Consider the following 24,503-nt stretch of genomic DNA (forward strand, 5'->3'; position numbering starts at 1 on the left):
GTCTTTCACCTTCTGGTCTTTATATTGAGCACATCTGAAAAAGATAATGCGTAACAATTCCTTTCTTTAGCTGCTTGGTTAACTTAAAACTTCTATTCAACATAATAAAAGTGTAAGAGTAAACTCTCAGTGCAATAGCCTTCTAAAACTTTCAGATAATAGACATAAATTATATGTAACAAAATCACTTCATTCTTTTTCTTGAGTCAAACCTCATTCTTTGAAAACGTATTTCCCTTCCCATGTTTGTGCAATAGAAAACAACAAGCATAGCGCACAGTCATTGAATTTTTTTGTTATGCTCAGGAATCACAGCTTAGCGCTGCTTAGCAACAAAATTGTCTTCCAGCCTGCCTGATAAAGTGTAAGAGGTTCTGGTTGTTTTTCTTAAGTGTTCAGGAATGGATCTGGAATACCGGTCTTGAGATCTTGCTAGTTAATTTTCTAGTATTTTCCGCACTTGGTTGTAGTAAATCCTTAAGACCAGTGGTTAAGAAACCACTGTGATAGGCATTGCCCTGAAAGAAAAAAAGAACAACCGAAAGCCCACGGCGGGAGCCGGTCCCCTAAAGAAAATGTGCAGCTGCAACCCAAGCAGGTGACAGGGGTGAGAAGCAGCGGGAAGGCAGTGGTCTGCAGGGCCAGCCGTTATGGGAAGGACAAGTGACACCTGCTCAAAGTGCCTTGAATAACCTCTGCTCCCAGGAACTGTGCTGTTGCCTGCGAGAGCTTGGCAGGCAGCTCCACTTCTCTCTCCTGACGAGCAGCGAGTCCTGGGCGCCTCTGCTACAGGCGGGCAATTCCCGCTGGCTTCACCTTGTTGCCTGACGCATTCGACAGCCCTAGACACGAGGCAGAGAAGCTGACGCCTGGGCTTTGCCGCGCACCAGCTCAGTACCAGGTGAAGAGCTTTATTTATCGCTGAAGCTAGGTTTTAAAGGTAAATTTCCTGCAAAACTGCAGCATCTCCCCAAGACAGTGATGGAGCCAATGGGGACTGCGTGGAACTTTAAACCAAACTGACTTAATACACATTAACTCCTGGTTGCAAGTGAGGGATCAGGCTGATGTGGCAAGAAGACAGAAAGCACTCCATTTAATAGTAACCAGCCCTGGGACTCCCTGGAACAAAAAAATCTCTGAAATCTAACTTAAATTAGAGCATCTTTGATGACAGTGGATGTTTTGAAGTTTGTGTCTTCTGCATTTTACCCACAGTTGCGCTAAATGGTGAGGCTTTCAAGGGCAAATCGAGCAAATGCCTCTCCTTTGTACCTCTGAGTATTCTAGCAGGACAGTTGAAGGTACCAGTTAATATTCTCTGCCGAAATAAAGGCTACTACTTGCCATCTCAAGAAGAATAGGGGAAGAGAAAATAAATCACGTATTTTAAATGCCATATTTGAACTTTTCCTTTCACAGAATTCACCTAAGCTCTTCTGCCCAAAGGACAGAGTCCTGGATATTGAAGCTATATACAGTGTTATCGATGATGCAAAGCAGTTTGTGTACATAGCTGTCATGGACTACTTGCCGATCGTCATTGACACCAATGCTAAACGGTGAGTGTCCGTGTCCAGGTTATTGTAATGCCAGTACAGTCTGCTGGAGAAAATGAACCCACAGGAGATTAGTTACTACTGTGGACCAATTTCTTGGGGCCCAATTCTGCTCTTATTGAAATCAGTGAGAGTTCTGCCATTGACTTAAATGGGAGCAGAATTGGGACCTGAGAAGACATTTCCAGTTCTGGGTCCTAAGCTTTGGATCTGCCTATCGAAGGAGATTAGAAATTGTCTAGTCTGACCACCTGCAAGTGACTGCACCCAGGAATACAATAACCTGCTTGTACATTAATCCTATTTCTTACATTATTACATTCACTATCTTGATACCGCAGCTACTGGCATTTTATGAATATGATACAGATATTCAAACTGAGTGAGAGAGTGTGTGTGTTAAGCGAGAATTAACATGTTGTGAGTTCTCATACACAATATGGGAGATGTCATTATTTTATTGAAAATTACATGAAAATTCCAAATTCAGCATAGGTTACCTTTGAATTATATCACATTTTGGTAAATTGAAAGTTGTTAAAAACAAACAAGCCCAGGTCATTTTTAAATACCCTGTTTGTATGGACCATTGAAAAGCACTCGTGACCCAAAACTGGAGCCACAGCATAATAAAACCATCCAACTCAGAAGGCAAGTATCCAGTGGTCCCTCTGACTCTCCGTAACGCAATGAATCCAGCATTTAGCTATGCTCGCTGTTCCATTCATGCACTTTATGTGAACACAGTTAAGCCAAACTAAAAATCTGATTATGTGCTTTTTTCCAGTTTTGCATAATTAAAGGTTTTGCTTAATTAAAAAAAAAAACAACCAACTATGATTTTACCTGATATCAAGCATAAGCTATTTCAAGTCTACAAGAGGGTTTTTTCCAATAAACTCGCTACATACAGCCTCTATCACAGCAAAGGAATCACGGGTAGTACTGTAGGAGGCTCCGTTTCACGATATGCATCCCTGTCGTTTCCCCTTTGTGTTGGGAAGGATCTTAGTATGTAGAGCCATTATAGGCTTGCAGTTGATGTTACCTCCTATACTTCTTTGTTCTCATGCCTGAAGAATTCAGAAATCTACTGGATTAGGGACATCCAGGGAAGCCACCTGTCTGAATTCCACGTTTTTCCTACAGTATGGTTTTGTGTCTGAGGCACTGCCACAGCTTCTCTACCTTGTAAGCTCCCAGTTCCCACTGGTGAGTTATTTTCTGGCATTGTAGAGCTCCAATTTCATTAGGCTGAATGCCTTTATGCTGCTCGAATAGAGTAAACATGGGGATTTGGGGTTGGTTTTGTTTGGGGTGGTTTTTGTTGAGGCTTTGGTTTGGTTTTGGTTTTGGTTTTGGTTTGGGTTTGGTTTGGGTTTGGTTTGGTTTGGTTTGGTTTTTGGTTTTGTTTTGTTTTGGGTTTTATCTAATTCTCCCTGTCCTGACCTGCTCCCACCGAAGGTCAGGAACACAAAACTAACTAGCAGTTGTGAGACTAGCACCATGGAAACCACATCCCATTCATGGCAGAATTTCAGGAAAAAAGGTAGCATCCTCCTTAAAAGACCCATCTTCATCTGGTACTGAAGGATGCAGGTACCCTGCATGGCAGCAGCTCTCCTCTTCCAAAGCACGAAACGGCAGAAAGCATTCCAGTCCCCAGCCTGTGTGGTTCCAGCACAGAGGGAAAAAAAAGGTGGCAATCAGGGAGGGATCCAGTGTTCCTGTCCTCTTACTTGTGTAACCAACAGAAAATCCTTCCAGTCCCCCGGTCTGGGCCGGGGAAGCAGCACCTGGGTAAGCTGTAGCTCATTCTGGTGGTTCTCTGGCCACCGCAAGCTCTCCGCTGCTCTCACCACAGGCAGTGAGTGACACAGGAGTAATGAGTGACACAGGAGTAACTCGCCCAGCTGCGGGTGGACAAGGTACCTGTATTTTGTGCAAGTGTTTTGGCAGCTCTCCATGCGCCTACATAGATGGAAGATGTGCCCAACCATCCACAACTTCACTGTCCCCACTGTGACAGTTTTGGTGCAGGGCTCAATGACACAAAAGAGGATGCTGGCAGATCTGTTAAACAAGCACAGCATTCCTTCAATGGCTAGAAAATTAAATTCACATATGGTTAGTTTTCTCTGTGATGTCTAGGCTTGACTGCATAAAAATCCAGAATTTTATTAAGTTCTCTGAATATACTGTATTCTTTCTCCGCAGGTACTGGCCGTATTTAGACGGGAAGATAAGAGAAGCATTAGTTTTACGAAGTATTAAAGTACGACTTCTCATAAGTTTCTCAAGAGACACAGATCCCCTTACTTTTAACTTTGTTTCATCTCTGAAAGCTATTTGCACTGAAGTTCCAAGCTGTAGTTTGAAAGTTGTAAGTATAATCCATATTGCTTTGAAATCTATGGTATTTCCCACCCCTCAAAAACAATTAAGAAAACTTCTCAACTAAGAACTGTTTTCTGTTAGTTTCAAAGACTATAAATTTCATTAAATAACACAGGAAATGTAACATAATGAACTGAATTTATTCCTTGTACTAAGAGATGTAGAAATTAAGACAGAAAAATAGAATGATGCCAAAAGGCAATCTGTGTGGCGGACAGCCCGTGTAAAACACTACATGTGGTCTTTTACAGCAAAGCTAACGAAATGAACCGTAATCATATGTCTTGTTTATACTGGCTGGGAAGAGTAAATGTGACAGCACAAAAATGCGATTTAGTCTGGATTCATGTAATCTTACTGTTCAGCTGCATAAGCATCTACTTTTGCTTTAGTCAAGTACAAAGTACAAGAAAAAATAACGAAGATTTTTAAATTCAGGCTACAAATTCAGAATTGTGAAGACTAGAACAACCATTACGTGACCCCATTAGACATGCAGTACAGGAAAGTGAGAAATACTATGTGTGTTGCATTTATATTAGAGAACAGAGTGTATGGCAACTACTACTTTCAGTTTGGTACAGTTCATTTTTATGAAATTGAGGCACACTGGAAATCAGCCATCTTGGATCACTTTTTGGTTTTTTTGCAATGTCTGTCTTAAATCATCTGCTGAATTATTTTGACTGCTTAAATTGATAATCCATGAAATCATTTTGTCTTTTTAAAATTGAGTTGTAAAGAAACAAGTACTGTTTGTGTTATGCACACTAAGTGGTATTTATGCATATCTTGAAATAGGGATTTTTGTTGTAATGTAGACTGTTATTACAAGTTTCCTAGGTAAGAAGCAGCTTACAAGTGTGAGTTTAAGTCAAAAACTCCAATACTCGGCTGGTACTGCTTAAGCTGCTTCAATTTCAAGTAACTTCTAGCTTGTTCCATTTTTATCATCAGAGTTCTGGTTTTGTATTCAAAATCATTTTAATTAAGTGGCACCTAATGCTTTACGTACTTCTATGCATTTACACCTACTTACAGCAGGTAAATTCTTTAGTACAGAATGTATCTTGTCAAATGCTAAAAGGAAAAAAAAAAATATTTCTAGACATCCATTCTAGGTGGGTAGTCTAGCTATCTCTGCAGTTAGAAAATACAAATACAACTTACAGTACAAAAAATGAGACGGCCCCAGTTTTAAATAGCTGTAAAGGTGCCTCTGTGCTGTGCATCACGTGTTCCACACCCTGGCTAAGTCACTGCCTTAATAAGCCTTGGCATGAGTAACAGCCCAAGGCTCAGAGTTTACTGGTACCTCTTTGGCTCTGGCTGAAACCGTGCTGTAGGCTCTATCACGACACTCTTTTACTTCACCGAACACGTCAGATGAGCACTGCTGCTTTCTTTTAACTGTGTTTCTTTTGTATTCATCTGTTCTAGCTGGGATCAAAGTGGAACAAAATGATGTGTGTGTATGGGCGAGAAAGAGTAGGCTAACAGGGTAAAAACTAAACAAACCTTTTGAATTAATAGAAAATGCTGCTTTTCCCTTTTGGTTCAGCTTTGAATATGAAAAAAATCAAGTCAAATTAAACTCTGTAGAGAAAATACTGTCATGCAGACATGTATTGTATGAGTTTATACACGAGAACACTGAAATTTTAAGGGAAACTTAAGGTACAAATTTTGATTGAAATTTGTAATTTCAATTTTATTTTTTTATTTATTTATTTGCTAAGCTGTCCCAAATACCTTAATATTGCTCTGGCAGAAATGGCACACCCCCCCGCCCCGTTCTTCTGTTCTCTCAGGGATCATGTATCTGAGTCCTACGAAGCATATTCAGCTTTTTTCTTCTGTTTAGCTTTTGATCCCTGTGTTATGCCTTGTTGTGATCGTTTTCTTTTGTGCCTGTGGAAGGACCAGTTTGGCTAGGACATTCCCAGCGCGTGCCCATGGCTTGCTGCAGCTGCAGGGTACGCTGTTCTGCCAATGGCAGCAGCGCCAGGTACACGGTCACCTTGGGGAAGGCTGTACAGACATAATTTCTCTGTTAGGTGAGAATCTCTTACTGATTTCCCCTGGTCTCCTGACCAGGCTAACAGAAGGTGTGGTATTGCCTAACTGCAGGTTTATCGTTAGAAACGGGACACTGCAAACCTGCTATGCCCAGCAGTGTCCTGATCAATACCAAATACAAAAATTACCGCTGGGCAGGTAATTTTCCAGTCTGCTGTGGAGGTCAGGAAGGCAGGGACTGCAAGACATGATTTCCTAGCTGCAAACACTGAACTGCTAACAGTGTGCTCTATCTAGAAGCAGGTGGGTGGTTGTTTTTTCGTTTTTTTTCTTTTGCCACAAAACTTTGATAATGCTAGGCAATTAACATCATCAATGCAGTTAGAAAATGCTTAATCCCTCATTATGCATTCCTCAGCATCTCACTTGGGAGTCCGGTTCACATAAGCATCAATAATTATTGGATTCAACTGAACTGCTTTGAGACTGCAAACTCAATACAAGTACTGTGAAAAAAGTCATCACTAGGAAGAATTCCTGAGGAAAAGGGCTTTGCTTGAGGACTAAATAAGTGCTGTAAGCATGCAGCCAGATGTCAAGGAGCTCTGTTCTATGCACGGAACCATGTGGTCATGAAATTAAAGGATAAACTGAGCTCACCATCACGCTTCTTGAGGCCTTAATTCCAGTACTCCTTACATTTTGTGTGCCTGACCCTTTAAATACATCTTATGTGCAAGATTGCTCAGTCTAACTCTCAAAGAAGCAGTAAAATGGGGCCAGCCCTGCTGGGCGCAGTGCTGAACTGAGAAAGGCCCGTGGTTTTGAAGGGCCCAGAGAGTATGAACTAGATGAAAGTGTCTTCAGATAACTGGAGACCGGGAAGGAGTGGCATGGAACAGACGTGTAGCTACAGCACGCGCTGTTCTTGAGCTTCCACATGAATCTGTTTCTGCATTGTACAGGTGGATCCCTGCTCAGGTGAGAGGAAGGAAGAACCACAACTTTCCGTACTTCTCAGAAAGCCAGCCATGTCCTACAAGTAAACAAAGCGTTATGAATGAACTATGAAACCTTTGCTCCTAAGCACTAACTTAAAGCTCTAAACTCCTAAAATAAGGATGGAAAAGACTAATTAACTGTTAGCAGAAGGTGGTGGATTATTAACACAGTACTTCGGCTGCAGGCGTGTGTCGGGAGAATGTTAGGCTGTGCTACTGAATGTCAGTGCTGGTTCACTTGCTCACCTGAGCTGCAGTTTTGTATTCTGTTTCTGAGGGCAGATGAGTTTCCCTACTTGTTTTGTATTGTCAAGGACAATTGTAATCTGTATTGTCAAGGAGTTATAATGGCTTCTATACCCTTGCTGGAGAACACATTACACTTTCAAGCCTTCTGTCTATTCCTGCCTGAATCTGAAATTTCCTTTCTTACAAAGTTATTATACAAAGAGCACACTAACGCAGGATTTTTCTGTACAGCACATCTACTGAAATCTCTTAATTTGCCAACTCTAAGCTGATATGATTATTGTGCTTGACTATTTTTAAATCAAGGTATGTAGCTTTTTGCTAAATCCTGTAATAAGGGGAAGAAGACAGCTTTGTTTTGGTTTTACCCATTTGCTGGTTTTAGACTATTCCCTACAACATTAGTATTAATCGCACAGTATCTTCCACATCCCTGCAAAGAGTTACTGCGAGCACCCTTGATGGACACCCTGTTGCTGCTAACTGTCTCCATTCCTGTTTCGTTGCATCAGGAAAAACATGACCCTTTTTTTCTGGCTTTATCCAAAAATTCAAGATCCTTTCAGAAAGATTCAGATTCATCTCTGGCTGGCTACATACATACTTTCTGTGATGGGTGCGTGTTTGTTCCTCAGGCGCACAATTGCAGTCTTGATGTTGTCGAAGAACTAAACCCTAATGTCTAGTAAACTTGCCTTTACAGCTGCTGAGATGCTTTGTTCTAGGTTTTTTTTTTTAAATGTAATTGTTAGTAGTGTTAAATATCTGTAATTAAAAGTATGATTTCCCCATGCAGCTTAGTTAGAAGTGAATATACAATATAAATCTCATTTAAAGGGCAGATAACTACAGTTTTACATAGAATAATCTTTTTTTAATGGTTTTTAAATTGCTTTTTAAAAAGCAGTCGCTCAGTTTGGGTGGTTGTGCTCGCTTTTAAATGCAAAAAACTATCTTTGGATTTTTGCTCGTCTTGGAACTTATTACAAAAATTAAGCTGTGGAAGATAACAATGCCTTGTACAGGGAAGTAAGCACACGGTAACACACAAAATTCAGAGACTGTTGAAGGACACAATTCTGTGTCTTATTAATTACAGATAAGCCTGTACAGAACTTCTAGTGTTCTCCAAGGAAAGCCAAACTGTAATGATCAAGACTGATGATTAAGAAGAGATTTTTTGAATGAATACTTATATGCTGTTCTGAAGCAACCAGTGGTATAAAACCTAAAGGTGCTGTTCCTGGCAGTCAGTAACACATTTTGCAATAGTTGAGCAGTTTAATGCAAACCAGCTTGAAACCTACCTACATCAGCTGGGTAAAGAATGCCTTATAAAACTAAACTGCCAGTGTACTATGCATACGCCCTTATCTGATTTAATCAAACTGATGATGTAGTCTACCACAGAGATAACTGCATTTCAATAATGAATTTAGTATTTTACAGTTGGGTTTTCAAAGTAGTAAGATTATTCTGAAGGACATCTTCCTGACCTAAAAGGATTCATTCCAGTTTTTTATCAGAAGGAGCACTGGTTCAAAAGAGGAATTTTGTATTATGGAAAACAGACCCCCAAGAAAGATCAAGGAGTTTTGGGGCCGGAGTTTTGTAATACTGTTTTTCAGTGTCTTAAGTGGGTACAATGTATAGCCATTTATTTTCATCAGCAACGTACTGTAAATTAGATTTGTTCTGAAGATCTACACCATCACCTCAAAGTTTCTCAGTCCTGCAGTAAATATGCAATTTCTCCTTCATCGTGCTATTCTCTACTTCTAGTTTTGGAATCTGTGTCTAGGTATTAGTTTCCTTGATGAAACAAACAATATTTAGCTTTGTAGTGGAAATCTCATTTTTGTCTGGCACTGATGCAGGCAAGAAGTACATATAGCTCCAGAATTTAAAAAGAAAAAAAATACATCTTAGACTTCACTCTTTAGGGTAAAACAGATGCATTTTCCTCTTGTTGTCGGGTAAATCTCTCCATATCAGATTTAATCCTGAGAAGCTTCTAGGTTTCTGGAATCAGCAAGTTTCCTGTTGGGAACTATGAATGTGTAATATAAGGGTATTAATTCAATTGTTGCTGTGTCTGCCAATTCAGATCCTGAAGCAGACTTCAAACCCCAGTGTCCCTTGATGAACGAGGAAACGAGCTATAGAAAAGTTTCTGGGTCTTATCATGCAGAACATAAAGGGGGAAGGGGGGATGAGTTGTGCATTCCGTAGCCTTTCCTACCTGGCACTGTATTGCTTTTAGTATGCGGTAGCCATATACTTTGTATAGTTCAGAATGCCAAGGGATAGTGAATATCACAAACTGAGAATTTAGTAAGAAATATAGTGTGCAGTGTTTTATTAAAATTAATGTTTGGCTATAAAAACTCAAGCTGTTCTGTAGTGCTAACTCATTTTCAATAAAGAGTAGAGAACAGACCATATTTTTTCTGTCCATTATAGAACAGTTCTTATTAACATGCACTCCATTCTATTTTATGGCAGAAATTCTTTGACCTTGAGGAAGAGAGTGCATGCTTTCTTAAAGAACAGAAGAACACTTCCTTTCCCAAATTAAATCGTAACAAATACATGGTGACTGATGGAGCTGCATACATTGGTAAGTAACCACATCTCAAGAAATTCTAGTTTGTAGCCAGAAGCCTGAAGTAACACCCATTTGTAAATGAGAAGTCTACAGTTGACATGCTTGTTAAGTTAAAGTAATAGTTCATTTCTTTGGGAACCTGGATAAAGACTGAGCTTTGAGCCTTTTCTCATTTAAACACTCTTTGCCCCTATGAACCAGTTTCTCCAAAAGCAACATTCTGCTTTCAGTATTTAAAAACAGACTGAAAGCACAAATACAATATACTGTATGAAGGAGGCATAAATTGCATTATTAACAAATTCTCTTGTTTCTGCAACCCAACGAAGATGGACTGTTCTCAGTTTCCAACGTTACTATTAAAGCTATGGTCAGTCCTGGTAAATACTGTACGAACACCTTTCATCCTCATCTCCTGAAGTCTTATTCCATTTACTGTAATGACATTTCAGGTGCCCTCTCAACGTTAAGTACATATCTAATTGGTGTTCTGGGTTAAAGGTGTATTTAAGTCAAGTCCCTGTGTGGCACCTAGTAAAAATTCATTATCAGTCAAATGCTCATTGAATGCAGAGTAAAAACTACCTTTTGAAAAAATCTGACTGCTTGAGCTATGCGTGAGCTGCAGGATCAGAGAACTGCTACTGAATTAAAAAGTAACTCCTAAGATTTTATCAAGTCAAGAGAGAAAACTGGCCTTCTAACACGCTGCAGCTCGATGCTTCCTTCCTCACCCTGACTTACTGTGAAGGGCTTAAAGCCAGTAACCGCAGGGGCAGGGAGGGGGAGCAAGCGCTGCCGCCCCGCAGCATGCCCGTGCACCAATGGAGAACCCAAAGCAGTGCTGGGATACAACCAAGAGCTACTTGGAAAAGCTCAAAATACACACACCTCTCTTAACCTATCCAAATCTTATTTTTCCCTTCAACTAGTGCAGCTTAGCCCTCTCTCATCTCCCAAATGTTTTATGAATCTTTTTCCTTTATTCCATTTTAAATTCCTTCCAATAGCCAGATCAAATTTCAGTAAGTCATAACTTGTCCACACAGTATGGATTCTTGGCTGAGTTGGGTTTTTTTCTTTCCCACTGTCCTTACATCCTTAGATACACACAAGTAAAAGAAAGAAAGAATCAAAGCGGTGTGAAAGTAAATGTAAATGGATGCTAATATATGATCTGATGTATCTTTTACTTGAAAGCATATAGGAAGAAATGGCCCTTATGATAAGGCTTCAATTTGCCATCCTTCACAACTTCAGAATTCTTAACATTTCCTGCTAAAGTAGTTGAAATGACACTGAAAAAAAAGAGGGTAAAAATTTCATATACCTTCATGTTTTATGTATGTTCAGATAGTTTTCAAAATGACCCCTCCAAACTCTTTCTCCAAAATACTGCATGTTTTATAAATGTACAACTTAAATAGTTATAGTTCTAGTGAAATAAAAAAGAAATAACTGAAACACATGGTTTACCTGTTTTCCATTAATCCAACTATCCACTTTGCCTTGCAATAACCAGGATGTGAAATGCTCGTTCATGACCTTAGATTCCAACAAAGGTGGTGATAACTGGCATAAACCAGTAAAACCTGGTTTTCTTTTCTGAAATATTATCTATCAACGGATAACCTGTAAAAGATCTACTGGTTTGGCTCAGCATTATGGAGCAACTATTCTCCACAGCATCTATGTGTTTATATGGCAAAAATGTATTTTCACTTACGAAGTATTAGAGCTGCTATACTTCCAGAAACAATCTATACTACACACGGGTATGTAATGGAGTTTTTTCTTTCCCACTACTATAGAAAACTTATTTTCATCTCTGCCTGGGTAGGCACCGGGGAAAATGACACTGTAATATGCTGGATTGCCTTTAGGGAGATGGCCTTGTTTTTTTAATATTATTTAAACGTTCAAAACTCATTGTATATTCCTGCCTTTACTTGTAGGTAATTTTGATTGGGTAGGAAATGCTTTTACGCAGAATGCTGGAGCCGGCCTTGTTATCAACCAAGCAGACACGGGGAACAGCACAAGCATCATTAAGCAACTCAAGGCTGTTTTTGAAAGGGACTGGTATTCACATTATGCCAAAAGTTTACAACCAACAAAAATCCCAAACTGCTTTAATCACAAACTTAATAAAGCAACATCAAATAAGACTGCCATGAGCAATGTGAATTAGAAAGACTATTTTACTGTTTAGTATGGCAATGAAGAATTACGTTGGAATATATAGCCCTCTTTCATATTTACAGACAAGAGACTTAAATAAAAAGCAAAAAAAAAAAGTTTGGTTTCGGGGGGATGTTTTTAGGAAAAAGCACACTTATATAAAAAACTCAAAACTATATTCTCTATATTGAATTATTTAAGACTTTCAAATTTGTTACTTCTGACACTGAATGTCACTTCTGCTTCCATATTAATTTTAATGTTCTGAGTTTGCATTTAACAGCATGTGTCAATTTTTCTGTTTTAGTTTTAGGACTTTCCCTAATTGCCAACCTGGCTAGAACGAGCCTTGAGGCAAAACCAAGATTCAAGCTATGAAATGGCATTCTAAGATCAGTTATTACAGGTAGATGGTAGGTTTACTGTCTTAGAAAACATGAAGGAATAAGCAACCTTTCACCCATTTAAATTGTTTGCTTTAAATAAATACCCGGTCACACAAATAATTCCTAGTTCTACAAATTTAGTTTGGGTATCGTCCTTCCTTGTCTTCTAACTAGCCTTAAAATACATTAGAGTTACATGACTGGTAATTCACTCATCTCGTAGAAGTATGAAAAGGTTTTCAGGGATTGGGGTTGGCCTCATCAAATTTGTCATAATCCCTACAGCTGCTCAGATGAATGGATTTTTTATCAAAAGTAAAGTAATGTGGATTCCTTTCAACATAATAGTTATTTCCAATTATACATGTTTCATCTAACACTGAAAAAATCTCTGGATTAATAGCAAAGACCTAGGACTTTTTTTTTGTTGTTGTTCTCAAGAGTATTTCTTCCCCAAGTTAAATATTTATCATGTGAGCCAGCAGTTGTGTGATGACTCATTATCAAACCAACGCATATATAAAAGTCAAATACTGCTTTTTAAGAAGGTCAAGGGTTATGCAAAATCATGCAATAATTGTTGTTATGTGATCACAGTCATTTTGTTTCATTTTACACCTGAAAGTTTTTTTCTTTCACAATTATTTTTTTTTTTTTTTAGTAAAAGTTAGGAAACAGCAATTTCTGTTACAATGTCATCATTCATATAGGTGGATACATCAGCACAAACAGAGACGTGATGCCTTCATTTAGGCCACTGTTTCAGTTGGTGTTAATAGTGTGCCTCTACAAACACAACTCAGTTGCATCAAGAAGCACCTGTTGTGTAAAAGTGTGAATTTGCTCTTTACAAAAAGATAAATGCTTGACAACAGATTTTTCTCTACTCAGAGCTGTAATAGCTTAGTTTTGTAATAAAAAAAAAAATGTTTCATTGCTATCCCTCTGCTTCTGTTGAAGACACACGGCCAATGAAAGCAAAATGCATTCTGCATTTTGTTAAATATTCACAGAACTTTTTCCAAAATGCGGACTTTTTGTCAGCTGGCTGTATGTTACTGAAGGCACACTTCAACAGCAGTGGGCAAAAACGAGAAGGAAAATCAACCATGTCCCCAAGGTACTGTTTTAATCTGAAGACCAAGTTAAAAACCCACCTTGACTTTCAAAACACAGATTTCATTTACAAGGTTAAAAAAAACATTAAAGCAAGCACAGCTTAGGAAATTCTAATAAGGTGACATATGCACAACTTCAAATTGCCAGCTAGAGACACACCACAAAACTAGTTATGACTGCAAAAGGCACACTTTTTGACGAAGAATGTTTCTTTTGCAATTGCCAAGTTTTACATTGTCTTACTGAAAATAATGACGTAACAACAAAAAAATCAAGTTGTCAACTTTTACAGAAAAGATTCTGTGCAGCTCTAACGCTCAATAACATTTTCTAATATTCAAATAAACACATGCCATTTATTAGCCTACACACACACAGAAAAGCATATATTCTGACATTCCTATAAGACACAAATATCTACAAAGAAAAAGGTTCTTGAATTGCTATGAAGGAAAGATCTTTGTGAAGAGAAATTTCTGTATTTTCTTCCTTCTGTATATAATTTAGAGTATGTATAGCAAGTTTGGGAGAAAGATCCCCAGCACTTTTTAGTTGTTGGGGTTTTTTTGTTTAAGAAATAAATATTCGTTCAGATTAATTTCTAGTGAAAATTTCAAGTTATACCACCAATGAATTTAGTCTTATGACTCAAAGCGAAACAAGCAAAACCCAACCTAACAAAACCCACAACCTTTTAAAAGCTGGTTGAGATATTTGTAAAGCTTCTGAGGTCCCCATGGATGGGTGCTTTTAGAGCTTGAGATAAACTTAATACCTTGAGACACAAAAAAACCCAAGCAAACAAAAAAACCCCACTGTCCAGAGTTGTTAATTGTAGCACCTGATGGCAATAATACACAAATATGAATCAATGTATTTTTTTTTCCCTTTTGCATTACAGATACTAGAAATGTGTTAAGTTTTCTAAATGACATCTTGTGCAAATAATGGAGGATCTGAGTGGAACAGAAATTTGTCAGATGATAAAGCTAAGCTGTTTACAAAGCAGGAATTGGTGATTAAATCAGACTGTGGAGTTACCACTGACCTTCCATTTAGTATACCAAATGAACGATTCAGATGGAGTAGTTTTACTGGACAGTTCCTGGGGCAATATAATCATGTATATTAACCAGATCCATTCGTTTACTTGGCTTTTAAAATGCTGGTGCTTCAGCGACCCCACCCCCACCCCCCCCCCCCAACTAAAGAGCAGGTACCTAAAAGTATATTTGAAAGTGGCAGTATGTTCTGATTTTATGAATGGAAAAGTTTGGGGTATTTCTAACAAATTTTAATGTGAAATAGTGGTCAGCCATCCTACAAATGGACTGGCAGGCTCAAGTTTCATTTGGTATAAAGTATGGATTGATATTTTAGTAACTGTTTAGAATGGCAGCAGCTCCAAAGTAGTATAGAAGGCTTTGGTCTGTAATATTAGCCAAAAGACAAAGTGCATCCTTGGACTTCAGCAAGTAGGAAATTAAAAATATCAGATTCTGTTTTGAAGCTGTTTAAGGGGATTACAGCCAATTATTTGTTTTGGGTTAGTACTGTTACCGTTTAACTAGATTTGCTACAGCAGCCTCGATTCTGGCTTCAGATCCTTCTACCACTGTAAATAAATCTGGAACAATGTGAAATCTGTGATTTCACATTGGTTGAGCAGGGATCAGAATCTAGAACAGTTTCCTCTTGCTTTAGCTCTCCTGAGCATCACCATTGCACATGCTATTTCCAAATTTAAGAGGGATTTGCATTCAGTGGTTTCTCACAGACCTCATAGCCAAAATCCAAACGATGCACTTTCTCTAACCCCCTTCTAACTGGCATTGGTAACTCTGTCATATTAAAGGCAATTTCCTAAACAGAATGGCTTTATTCTTAAAGAATATAGACTGTAATTGTTTGCTGCAAACATTTACTAGTGCCTTATTCATACAAGCTTTTGTTTAACTGTTCCTCACATGAAGTCCTGCTAAAGATCTTGTATCTAGTACAGAGGCATACAACGAACTTCCAGTGTAAGAAGACTACATACTGTAATGTTTACAGGTTAGTACCTAAAACTAGAGTCACAAAAAGACAAAAAATGAATGCGAGATGTTGGTCCAAACCACAAGCATGTCTACACTTGAGCATTTTTATCCAAGCCCAGTTCTAGAACCAAATTTCACAAATCACTCACGTCTTCATTATCAACTAATGTACAACACGATGGCATGACAGAGTAATTCAAAGGTGTAAAAATAAATAAAATTTGGATTCCCCCAACACCTGGCTGACATCAAAAGCATAACCACAGAAATTCCTGTAAGCACAGGGTGAAGTCCAAAACTCACCCAGCAGCTACTTTACAAATCTTGCATATTAAGTCTCAAGTTGCTTTGGGCCAGCTACCCCTTAGTTCTGCCTGAAGCATCAACTAATATCCACAACTACTCTCACCTTGCCTTGGAAGACCAAAAAAGTATGTTTTATGTGCCACTGCACAACAGCCATAGCTGTACCTTGACAGGAACAAGTTTCTGTCTTTTTTTGTTGGGTTTTTTTTTTTTCTGAGAAAAGCAAACAAACAAACCAAAAATAATAAAAAAGCAAAAACAAACAAAAAAACCCCAAAACCAAACCCCCACATCTTTGAATCGAGTTTGAGACTATGCTGTACAAAGTTCTACACCATACAGGAACACAGGGCTAGTATGAAATCCAGGCTCTGTGGGTGATTCAGAGGAGAGAGAAACAGTAAAAAAGCCTCACAATGCTTTTAAGGTTTAAGACGTACCCATTATATGCTACTAGCTACCTAAATTCTACTACTATGTTGAGTTTTCATGCATAGAAATAACTAAGCTCTGTGTGAATGTTACCTGCCACTTAACCCTAACCTAAGGAGAAATCCAGACAAAGAATTTAGAGGGTTTTTGTGACTCTAGTGTGTACTTACTGAAAATAGCGCAGACTTTCTCATCAAGATGGTAAAGACATCAGTTGGCTATTCCAGTTCTTCAAACTGAAGTCCTTTACAAATATCCCCATCTTGAGTATCATGCACTTGACTCCTGAGAATAGCCTTATAGAGTGCTAAGTTATCTTAAAACCATTTTGGACTTCAAAATTAACTCTTCATTTTGATACAGAAATACTGACTACATGTATAGTATGTTTCCAGATAGTAATTTCTGGCACTGTGTTTTCTTCCACTCTTATCCTTTCTCTCCATATATATTCATGGTTATTGGTTTTTTTAATCACAATCCATGTAAAAACCAGAATGAATCCTTGGTATATTTAAAATTCACAATGATACCTCCTGAGTTGAAGGCACCAGTAAACATATGCCACTTTTAACACTGCAGTGTATAAGTAGCTCAACTGATACTGTGGAGTGTTTGCTTTTCTTATCTGTAGTTTTTCACTGTAATTACTGCTGGATGTTATTTATGAATTTCTCAGTGTTGAATCAGGTTGCTCTTGCATCATCACTTTGCACAAATGCCTTAGAAGCTTGCCGAACTAGCATGTAAAAGAGACCTCGTTCAAAATAGTTTAGACAAGAAAAGAACTCATGTGCTTTACACTCTCTGAATGCTGAAGTCAGTAGATAAAACTCCAGTCTTACAATGCAGTGGAGCTTTCTATTGTACCTCCTGTTTGGATTAGCCCTGTGTGGGCTTCAAAGAAAGAGTCTGTGAGAATGGTGTTTGAATTATCTTAAGATCAGGAATTTACAGAGAATATGAATGAAGAGTCCGGATGTATTGAGTGGTTCAACACAGTAATATAAAATTGGGTTTTCATGAAAACAACATTTCTATTCCATATCCATATGCTACTACTGCATTAACACACTAACATTAGCTAAAATTCAAAATAGACTTAGAACCAAAGTCAAGCTACTGCAGCCTATTTCTGAAAACCTTGTTAAAAGTAGACTTTAAGAGCGCAGTTCAATTATGGCTGCAAATTATTCTGCTACAGTCAATGGAGTCAGCTTTATTTTCTTGACAACAAATTCGACAGTGCAATTTTACAGGAAGACTCAATAAATCTTTGTAATCCTGTAAAACGAACATGATAATTTTCCCTTTACGAACAGAAATAAGGTTGATGGCTGATTCGGGCTACAGAATAGAACAAGATATAATAAAATGGCCCACCACTATTGCATTCCAGTGGATTATTTTTGCTCCTTTATGTTGCATGGCCACACACACAAATACTACAAATTATATGTTTTGCCACGGTGTTGCATGAACATATAGTGGGCATTGCATCTCACATAGTAATATCCATCCCTCCCGCAACATCATAAAATGAAACAAAGGTAGAGAGGAGGCGGCAAAAATAGCTGCAGAGGAAAACCAGCTTGAATCAGACTGAGTTAATGGACTGGGTGCTGGCCTTAAAGCTCTGGGCTGTGTTCTCATTCTGCCTTTCCCTCCAAAAATCCAAACAATTTCTTAAGCATCCACTTTGCTTTTCTTCATATGAGTCAAATCCCATGATTGTTTTCAGAATGAGGAGAGAACTTGTAACAATTACAAGTTTATGCTTAATAAAAAAGAAATTGGCATGAATAAGAGCCCATCAATTTCTGTGTAGCAGATACTGAGAAGTAACACAGTATGTGAAATGGGACTCTTCCTTGCACATTTCAAGTGTCTAGTGCTACATAAGGAAGGATTTACAACATAGCACATGCCTGCAAATTTCACATCATATGCAGCATTTGCATATATTCTCTCGATATTCAAATATCCTCAAGTCAGACAGATACCATTCTGAACTAAATAAACTGGTGAAAAGCAAGCACAAGTATCAAGCAATCAAATTTGAAAAGTTATCCATGTTGAAATGAAAAAAAAAATCCACTCAAAAGTGCTAACTATGTGAAGTTCATAAATGACTTAGAATCTGGAATTATTTTCAAGTGTAATGTTGAGGGACTTAATGGGGAAGGAATCTTCATGTTAAAGGTATGCACCCATTTTTGTAACATGCAAGACAGCATATAACACATAAAATGAGAAGCTCTTCAAAAGGGAAGTGTGTGGAACAACATTTTATTGACCGACTTGCTAACAAATGTTTGCAAGTGGATATGCTCAGTATTCAATTATTCCACTTTATTCCTTATTTGTATTTCTCCAAATGACACTGTACCTGTATTCAATGTTTTTCTTGAAACTTGACAGAAAAACAGGATGCTTCTGGAAGTGACAGCTGTTTCTTTCAAAAGGTCAAACAGCTGTTCTCCTAATCTGACTTGTCCCCTCACTTCTGCCTCCTGCTTCTTCATCAGCCCCCTCCAGGTTTTCACTTGCTGTTGCCTGAGGAGCAAAGAAAATAAAGTATTTTTAGTTACCTGCTGCTTTTGAAGACTGAGGGCTTCTCAACACACTTTTGCCCTTTGAGAGATCCCTCACCTAATGCAATACTAGAAAAAAAAAGTATAAATGAGGTCAAACACATAATTCCAGGTGTCTCACATAATTCTTCACTTGGAGAGATATATGCAAAATCTGGAAGAAAACAAGACTTGGGCGGGCGGGAGGCACAATCGACCAACTTTTAATCAGGTAGAGAGGTTCTTTTGGTGATATGAATACTTCTTTTGGCGGCCTCACTTTATTCAAGTGTAAACCATTCTTTATCATACAACCAGATTTGTAATGACAGAAATGCGTGCCTAATGCCCCATGTGTCTAGCAACTGAATTAATTTCTTCACTTTGAGGGTAGAAAAGGCAGGTAAAAATGGGAAATACACTGTCTCCTCTTTTCAAGGAATAGCCCAGGTTGCTACTAGAAATAGAGCTGTATCTAAAGAAAGCAAAGGTCTTACTCATCCAACTTCTATTAATTCTCAAAAGTGGTGCATACCTGTGGGAACTTGGGGATCACAGCTTAGAACCAACTTATTTGTGGCAAACTTATGCTTCTCAGGAGAGCTCCTTTTCCTCGTCCTCAATATACTCAAGACAGCTGTGCCATCTGCTTTTAACAATCTTCAGGCTCTTCAAAGACATTTCCAAACTAGGTAAGAACTTTCCCTGTGAAAGGAAAAATGAATAGCAGATCAGTGAGGAACCCAAAGAACCTAGTACAAATATTAAAACGCGTAAGAAATCAGCATCAAACCCAGAATGCGTTCTTACTTTTGCCAATGAAAAAATGAAGTTGAAATTTATGAACCAAAATGCTGTTATGTTTGTGGACAGTCCCCACATCTAAACTGCTGCTCTTAATATGACAGAGATGCAGTGAAGAATCTGTGAACCACTAGCTTTGGTATGTTGTACAAAGGTTTCAGCATTCAAAGTCTTTATATCCATCTATGGATGTATACAGCTCAAAAGGCTGGCCAAAAAAATGGGGTTCTGTGAGCATTTATACAGACCCCATTGCCAAATAATCATTTAAAAAAGTCACTTCTTACAGCATTTGTTTCTTCAGATGTCACCACAGAGATCTTAGTGAACAAGTCTGGAGACAGACAGAAAAGCGACATCTGTGGCAGCAAGCGAGCCAACTAAAATAAACTGTAAACCCATTTTCCAAGTACCAGCTGATACAATAAAAGAATTCAAATGGCCCCATATCCATCTCAGATTCCAAGTGGCCTTGTATCAGATTCCAAATACAGAGCTGATGTTCCACACACATGTACATGCAGAGACACATTTTCAAAGGAAAAATGAGTATCTGTGCCAGAATAGCTTGGAACATCTCTAATACTTGCTCCACTGCTGTTCTACTCTTAAATGAGACTGAGGAAATAGTACAGCTCTTTCTGGAAAGGGCCACATATCCTTTACTAGAAAATAGGAACATGCACACACAGAGTCTCGGAATAAGGAACTACAAAAGCAAACTCCTGGCCACAGCACAGAAGTACATTATTAATGTAACATTTTCTGATAGCACATACCAAAGCCATCTCCTTTTCATTCCCATGTTACATGTGTGCCAAAACTCACTATTTAACAAAGGGCAATGTTTCTCTCTGAACTAAACATTCCAGAGAGGATTATAATTTAAAAAAAAAAAAAAAAAAAAAAAAAAAAAAGCAGCAACCACTGCCCCAATTCTCTCTTCCCTTTCCTCACTCCCCTTTTTCTTTGGCAAATGTTTCCATTATCTCCCCCTCTGCCTCTTGTCTTTTTCTTTGTCAAGCTATGTCCAACATGCTGTTTCTGAATCCCTTGCGGCTTCATACACAGGGATGAATCCCTGCAACTTGCATTGTTGGTGCTCTAACACCCTACAAGGTTATCTCCACTAGCTTTACCCAAAGTGCTCAGAAGATGGAAGTACATGCACATGTTGTTCAAAGACACACAAATTACTACGTACGAAGACAAGGGCAGTCAGGGCAAAAGCAGAATACAGGCACTACTGGAAAAATACCTGGACGGGGAAAGGGGTTTAAATCATACTCCTCAATCCGGTATCGCCTTGGCACGTCTGAAACCTGTACCGGGCTCTAGAGCCCGATTTTGCAAACCTTGCACAACACAAGCCTCGCCTCCAGGTATTTTGTTCGCGATTGTTCTAGAGTTACATACCAGGTTAACCTGCCAAGCCAGGCAATAATGAGCAAGTCAAAACCACAGACAACTTCAAAGCCACAAGACCTCAACTCCACCCTCCAAGTGGCATTCGGCCACAGAGGGGATGTAATCTGGGTATTGTCATCTTGAGACAGTCAGATGGTCCAAGCTTACCATCATGTATAACACCACCACCTTCAAAAGAGTAAATGAAGAAAGAAGACCTCTCTGCAAACATATTTTAAATCTCTGAGTGTGACTTCGGCGCTGCATTGTATTTTCCTACACAACCTAAAAGTGGCAGGAGTCCTTTGTGAAGTTTGCAGAGTAAAAAGGATATGTACTATATAATTTTTACTACTATTACCTCTTCTGATGGAATAAAATATCAAGTAGAAAAATCTGTCTAAACTTATTTTGAAAACTGCATGGCCAGCTTATGCAGTAGCTAGATATGTGGCAAGGTGCAGTGTTACTCTCTAAGGAGAATACAATAAATATGCTTATATATTTTGTTCAATTCAAGCACTGCGTAGTCTCCAAGATCTACCATGAGAAGTATGGATAACTTCTCACTACCCTTCCTATTTCAGAACACCGTATTTATCACAGATGTGTACAATACAGCGGCATAGCTTAGGCCTGTTATATAGGTCAGTATCTGCAATGCACACCAGAACATAGTTTGCCACTGTAAAGGAGAGTGGCTGCAAACTCTATTTTGGATAATCCAATTTATATTTGAGGAAATCAGTGTGGTCATTTCTAGAACTATGAATATAAGGCAACTGCTGCATGCTTGTATATTTGATGAGTTTTATTATACTATATCCTTATATGATGCCTATGCAGTGTAAATGCTTTAATATAAGATACTGAATGGTTTTTTTACACATTATTTTCTAAATGATGCTACATTTTACTGCATGTTTATCCATTTTTTGTGTTGGTACAAAGTGCAGGCAGGAAGACACATGATTTTAATAACTTACACAGCAGCTATTCCAATCCATAATAAAAACATGTTCTTACGTAAAGACTTCTAATTTGGCAAGAAATGTGCTTCCTTTAGACAATGGGCTTGGTTCACAGCAATATCTGTGTAATGAATGTTTACTTATTTTTTAAAAAAATCACTGAGTCTGTAAATGAGGCTATCGACTCCGCTGCAAACCACTATGTCAGTATGTTTTGATACCTTCGAAAATGTAACTCATCTACATTTACTAGGAAAACAGGTGACCTGTCCTGGTTCAAGTTGAAAAATAGTACTCTAACTGAAAACATCAAAACCTGAGCTGCTGTTGTTTGGTGCTGCAGGATGACAATGTAGCAGTGGTTTTTTTGGTTGGTTTTTTTTTTTTTTTTTCCTTAATGCTTTCTCATGACCTTAATACAATGAGTTCATGTTATCTGATTGTGAACTGGGCCCACTGCTTACAGTGTTACTACACGTAACCAAAGTTCAATATAATCAACAAAATGGATCAGATTAATTCTTCAGAAAATAAGAAGAGGCCAACTTCAGTTTTGCTGAGGTTTTGGAGCAGCGGCTTGATGCAGAGTGCTGCTGCTGTACCAGTGCATTTTAAGATGTAATGAAATCACTGGCTGAAAGACTGCTAAGACAGCACCATCAGTGGTAAAATCTTACACTGCTGGAAACAGAGTTATCAATGATATAACACTAAATCAAGGAAGTAATCCAGTATTTAAAGCTATGTAAATATTTATTTTAATGCTGCAGCATCATAGCAACCATTTTTCACTGCTTTGATATCCAAGGATTCCTAGTACTACACAAATGTATTTCATCTGCATCATTTTTCAGTTTCAGTACTTTCAAAGCAAAGTAAGCCCTATTTCTTTGTACTGCACCGAAATAAAAGAATCTTGTTTCAGTACATAAAGCTTTTCTTACTCTTTCTGGTCTGTCTCCATCAGTGTTTCTATAAGCTCTGTATCATAGATACTAGCCTCTAGCTCCCAGTCTTCTGTGCATACACATACCTAAGGCATACCCAGCAACACAGACACCCTGGTGCCTCTAACTAAGGCTCTGTGAAGTCTGAGCAGTGGTAGCACCGAGTGACTGTGAACATCTAGTGAACTTCACAGCTATTTGAACACAGGTCTTCTGTATCCCTGTTTTAGGCTTCAGACGCAATAAGCTTAAATCCCGCTCTCGGACACATCAGTCTCCATGGCTCAGGATGGATACATCCTGAATGTTGTCACAGTTTAACCCCAGCCAGCAACTAAGCACCACACAGCCACTTGCTCACTCCCCCGGGTAGCATGGGGGACCAAATCAGAAGAGTAAAAGTGAGAAAATTCGTGGGATGATATACAGTTTAGCAGAGAAAGCAAAAGTTGCATGCACAAGCAAAACAAAATAAGGAATTCGTTCATCCCTTCCCATCGGCAGGCAGGTGTTCAGCCACCTCCAGGAAAGCAGGGCTCCATCATGCTTAACAGTTACTTGGGAAGACAAACGCTGTAGCTCCCTACAGCCCCCTGCCTCCTTCTTCCCTCCAGCTTTATATGCCGAGCACAGCATCACACAGTTTGGAATATCCCTTTGGTCAGCTGGGTTTAGCTGTCCCAAGCTGCATCCCCTCTCCCAGCGTACTCACAGTGGGGTGGGAAGCCCAAAAGGCCTTGACTGTGTCAGCACTGCTCAGCAATAATGAAAACATCCCTGCATTAACAACACTGTTTCCAGCACAAATCCAAAACACAGACCCATACTAGCTACCATAAAGAAAATCAACTCTATCCCAGCCGAAACCAGCACATGTTCACATTAAACAGACTCAGGCTACAAAGCAGTCTTGCTGACCACATCCATACACGAAACAGGGGCATGGTACAAGCTGGAACAGTACCTAGTAGCTTCCAGATTCTCTCTTAGCACAGTTGTCCTTCACATTGGCCCACCACAACTAGCACTCTCACAGACAGTGCCCAGGTGCAGCGTTATGGGGCAAGATCTCTACCATCTGGCCACAGCTACCCTGTAGAAAAAGAGGAAAAGGACAAGTTAGGCACTTGGATGTCAAGCATGCGGCATCACTTAGCTATATAGTTAAGGAAATGCTCCCAACTTTTTTCGTTGTTTAGATGCAACTATTCACACGCCTAAAATTGTCACACTCCAAATCTGAACCTTGCAGCAAGTTTTGGTGTCAGACAAAAGCACGATATTCTCTGAGCTACAGCTTGCCTGTGAACACTTGAACCCAGCAGGGAACTCCGTCCATCTCCTCATTTCACTTCTTCCCTGACTGAATAGGACCAATTGCTACTGGAAACACTGTCGTATTATTCAGACCAGAGAAAACAGTATTGACCAGAGCAGATCTTGTATTACTAGGGAAAAACCTAAAAGAAAAGACGACAAGAGAGCTTACCAGTGTCTCTCAAACT

The 24,503-nt window shown here is 38.9% G+C and overlaps 1 protein-coding gene and 2 long non-coding RNA genes across 3 annotated transcripts in view; 1 reads left to right on the top strand and 2 right to left on the bottom strand.

The window, feature by feature from the left end:
• Positions 1-12,994, top strand: part of PLD5 (phospholipase D family member 5) — a 72,283-nt gene extending 59,289 nt beyond the window's left edge. The window contains exons 6-9 of the mRNA XM_027789113.2: positions 1,423-1,562; positions 3,777-3,942; positions 9,731-9,845; positions 11,789-12,994. Of these exons, the coding sequence (XP_027644914.1) occupies positions 1,423-1,562; positions 3,777-3,942; positions 9,731-9,845; positions 11,789-12,024 (657 nt within the window). The 3' untranslated portion in view covers positions 12,025-12,994. The remainder of the gene's footprint in view (positions 1-1,422; positions 1,563-3,776; positions 3,943-9,730; positions 9,846-11,788) is intronic.
• A 3,861-nt stretch (positions 12,995-16,855) lies between these two features.
• LOC129784852 (uncharacterized) lies at positions 16,856-24,065 on the bottom strand. Its single transcript, XR_008747985.1, has 3 exons — positions 23,963-24,065; positions 19,405-19,574; positions 16,856-18,852 (listed from the first exon to the last, which is right to left on the bottom strand). It is a non-coding gene; the product is annotated as an uncharacterized LOC129784852 (long non-coding RNA).
• A 246-nt stretch (positions 24,066-24,311) lies between these two features.
• The window catches only part of LOC129784904 (uncharacterized), an 86,391-nt gene continuing 86,199 nt past the window's right edge, over positions 24,312-24,503 (bottom strand). Inside the window, exon 11 of the long non-coding RNA XR_008748133.1 lies at positions 24,312-24,458. This is a non-coding gene — a long non-coding RNA (uncharacterized LOC129784904). The remainder of the gene's footprint in view (positions 24,459-24,503) is intronic.

The sequence above is a fragment of the Falco peregrinus genome, chromosome 7, assembly GCF_023634155.1.
Source record: "Falco peregrinus isolate bFalPer1 chromosome 7, bFalPer1.pri, whole genome shotgun sequence".
Lineage (NCBI taxonomy): Eukaryota > Metazoa > Chordata > Aves > Falconiformes > Falconidae > Falco > Falco peregrinus.